The sequence below is a fragment of the Marmota marmota genome, unplaced genomic scaffold (assembly GCF_001458135.2).
Source record: "Marmota marmota marmota unplaced genomic scaffold, marMar, whole genome shotgun sequence".
In the NCBI taxonomy this organism is placed as follows: domain Eukaryota; kingdom Metazoa; phylum Chordata; class Mammalia; order Rodentia; family Sciuridae; genus Marmota; species Marmota marmota.
Genome location: NW_026000068.1, coordinates 316,230 through 319,164, shown reverse-complemented (window position 1 = coordinate 319,164; position 2,935 = coordinate 316,230). Strand labels below are relative to the sequence as shown.

Below are 2,935 nucleotides of genomic sequence, written 5' to 3'. Positions count from 1 at the left end.
CTCGATAGGCAGCAGCCTCGTCTCCGCGCCGGGGGTCGCCCGCCACTGCCCAGCAGCCCCAGTTGCCGGCGCGGCTCCCGCGGCCGCGCGCTGCAAGCCCCGCGCCGCCCGAGAACACTGAGTCGGTGGCCGCAGCGCTATCCGCCCGCGAGCCAGGGGCGGGTCCCACGCAGGGGGCGGGGCCGGAGCGCAGGGCGTTGTCCAGCGCGCACGCGCGGTCAGCGGCAGCGCGCCGTGTGCACAGCCGGCGCTCGTTCCAGCGGCCTCGCACACGCCGCCGCCCTGCGTTGCTCAAGCTCGCGTCGCTGCAGCCTCCTGGCCCCGCCGAGTTGCCGCCGCACGCGCTTGAGCAGGAGGAGACGCCGCTGTAACCAAGACCGCCGCCCCGGCCTCCCCGAGGGTGGCCTGGCCCCCAGGGTCTCCCCGCCCTGCCAGCCTGGCGCCTCGAGGCGCCTACACCCACCTCGCCCAGGTGCAGAGCTGGCCTCCAGTCGGGAGGTCTGGCAGGTGCTCCATTTGGGGCTGCTGCCAGCTTGCCGCTTCCAGCCGAGCGGCACTTCTATGTTGATCTTTCGTTGTCACCGTGACTCAGGGACAGGAAAGCCTCAGAGGCCTGTGACCAGCTTCATCACGCCAGGCCACTAGGTCACGAACAAAAGATCTGCCCAAGTGATAGGCCCTGACCAGTTCCGCCCGCCTCCGCCCCCAGCTGGTTCTCACCACCCTCAGTGGTCTCCCAGTCCCAGGGTGGGGGCCCGAGCCCCTCTGACCCCTTCATATCCATTTGCCAGGTCTCCAAACTTCCCGGTGGCCACAGGGCCTGTGGATGCCATCACAGGAATATCTTTGTTTGCTTTTGCGTTTGGCCTCCTCCAGTCCAGCCTTTGTCCTGTCCTCCCCCCCTGAAGCTCCCTTAGGACTGTCCTGTCTCAGCAGAAAGACCTCTGACTGGAGCTGTTCCTTCTTTTGCTGGGGTGGCTGCAGATGGCCTGGCTGGGCTGGGGCATAGAGGGGGCTTCAGAGGCACTCTTTGTTCAGAATCAGAGCTAGTTGTGCCCCACTTGACACAGTGGCAGAAGAGCACTCAGGGCCATGGGTGGCTCCAAGGAGGGCTTGGTTGGACATCCTGTGCCTGTCCTGAACTCCTTCCGTCTCTCCAGGGCTCAGGACAGAGCCCTGCTCCTGGTGTGGTGCGAGGAATGCTGCTTCCATTCCACAGAACCTGAGCGGGGTCCGTGTTTCCTTCTGCCCCACCCCCCTTCAGGCTGCCGTGCAGGTCTCACTTGAGGAAGACCAGAGGGACTAAAGTGCACTCAGCCACAACCCACCCCTGAAGCTTTCCTGAAACCACTCGGCTTTCTGCTCAGGAAAACTAAAAGCCCATGTCTCAGGATAGAAGTGGACATTCACGAGTCCAGGAGGTCAGCAGCAGTGTGCACTGTCACTGCACATCAGGTGTTAGGCAGGAAAACACACCATTTCTTATTGACAGCTTTACTGTTTGGAGAAACAGATGAAGACAATGCCAGTTTGTTCAAGCCTCCATGGCTTCTCCTCGAGCAGCTTTCTGTGATGGAAACATCAGCTCATCACTTCATCCCTAGCCCATTCTCATTGGTCGGGGCAGGTGTCTGGCTTGCAGCCATCTTTATCCACTCTGAGGCCAAGTTCTGCCAGGGCATAGCATAGCTGGCCCAGCAGTGATCCCACCAGACAGCACTGTTGGTGCTTGTTGGGGGCAAACGGGGCCACCCAAGGGTTCTCTGAGAAAAGCCCATCAGCACCCACTATACCCCTGCAGCCAAGCCCCCTGCGCCTGCCCTCTGATGAAGCTGCCTTAACACCCCTGGACTGCTGGGCATGGGGACTGATCGCCATGGCAGAGTCAGAAGCCAAGCCAGACCAGCAGCTCAGATGGCACCCCGCGGCCGTGCACTGGACCAATACCAAAGCCAGCAGCCAGGGTGTGAGCCTGCCCGACACCTCCTTGACACTCCATCTACCGAGGTCCACCATGTTGCTCAGCTTGTGAGATCAGCACAGCGGGACACAATCATGATGGAGCCAGACTCCAGGCAAGAAGGGGTTGCTACCAGAAGCTCACCATGTGTGCTCAGATGCCCCCATGCTGTGACCGGCACTGTGGCTGCAAATCATAGATAGGAATCCTGCCATTCCTCTCCACTGTTTTAAAGCAGAAGGCAAAGTCCCGTGGATGTATTTCCTTAGGAAAACTGTTGTTATAACATTATTTATTTAATAAAGAACTTCTATTTTGTGGTACTATGAAGTACAAAAATTTAGGAAATTTCTTTTTCTTACCTGCATTTTATTGAAAATTTTGTTATGGTGTTCAATATTCTGTATATTACTGATCTTGTTAAAAGAATTTTGTCAAAATTGGAAGTGTATTTTCTGAGTGGTGAAAACTGTATGTCAATGTTGTGAATGTAATCAAACTTTTGTGTACCTCTGATCACAGGATGATGTGCCTTAAAACACCCCTCCTACTGTGCCAAGCAGGGAGCCTGTCACGAACACCATGCAATAACCAACTGCTTGACCAATTCTATTAAAAACATTTCAAGGCATTTTGGGTGCAAACTCTGTTTATAAATGAGGACTTAAGGAGCAGATGTTCTGCATGAACACCAACATGATCTATGTGTGGTGTTTCCACCCTGCTGTGAAGTATCCCTGGCTGGAGGGAGCATGTTGTATGGCACAGCTGTGAAGCAGTCCAAGGTACTGGGCAGAGTGAGCGCTGGGCGCTAGCATCCCCCTTCAGAGGATGCCTGTCAGATTCTCCCAGATGCCAAAGAGGGGTCTGTATCTGGGCAGTGACTGGGCCATGGGCAGCTGGAACAGCATCCACTGGGCCTGAGTGGGAGGAGGTGGCACCTGAGGCACCAGAGTGGCTGGGCACAGGCTGAGA

At 56.9% G+C, this 2,935-nt stretch overlaps 1 protein-coding gene across 3 annotated transcripts in view; it reads left to right on the top strand.

Annotated features, from left to right (window-relative positions):
* Slc9a3 (solute carrier family 9 member A3) overlaps nucleotides 1–2,591 on the top strand; it is a 38,950-nt gene extending 36,359 nt beyond the window's left edge. The window contains exon 17 of one of the 3 annotated variants that reach the window (XM_048813938.1): nucleotides 17–2,591. In XM_048813938.1, the coding sequence (XP_048669895.1) occupies nucleotides 17–371 (355 nt within the window). In that variant the 3' untranslated portion in view covers nucleotides 372–2,591. The remainder of the gene's footprint in view (nucleotides 1–16) is intronic. The other 2 variants (XM_015490431.2, XM_048813940.1) reach the window with 2 other exon arrangements.
* The last annotated feature ends 344 nt before the right edge of the window (nucleotides 2,592–2,935 follow it).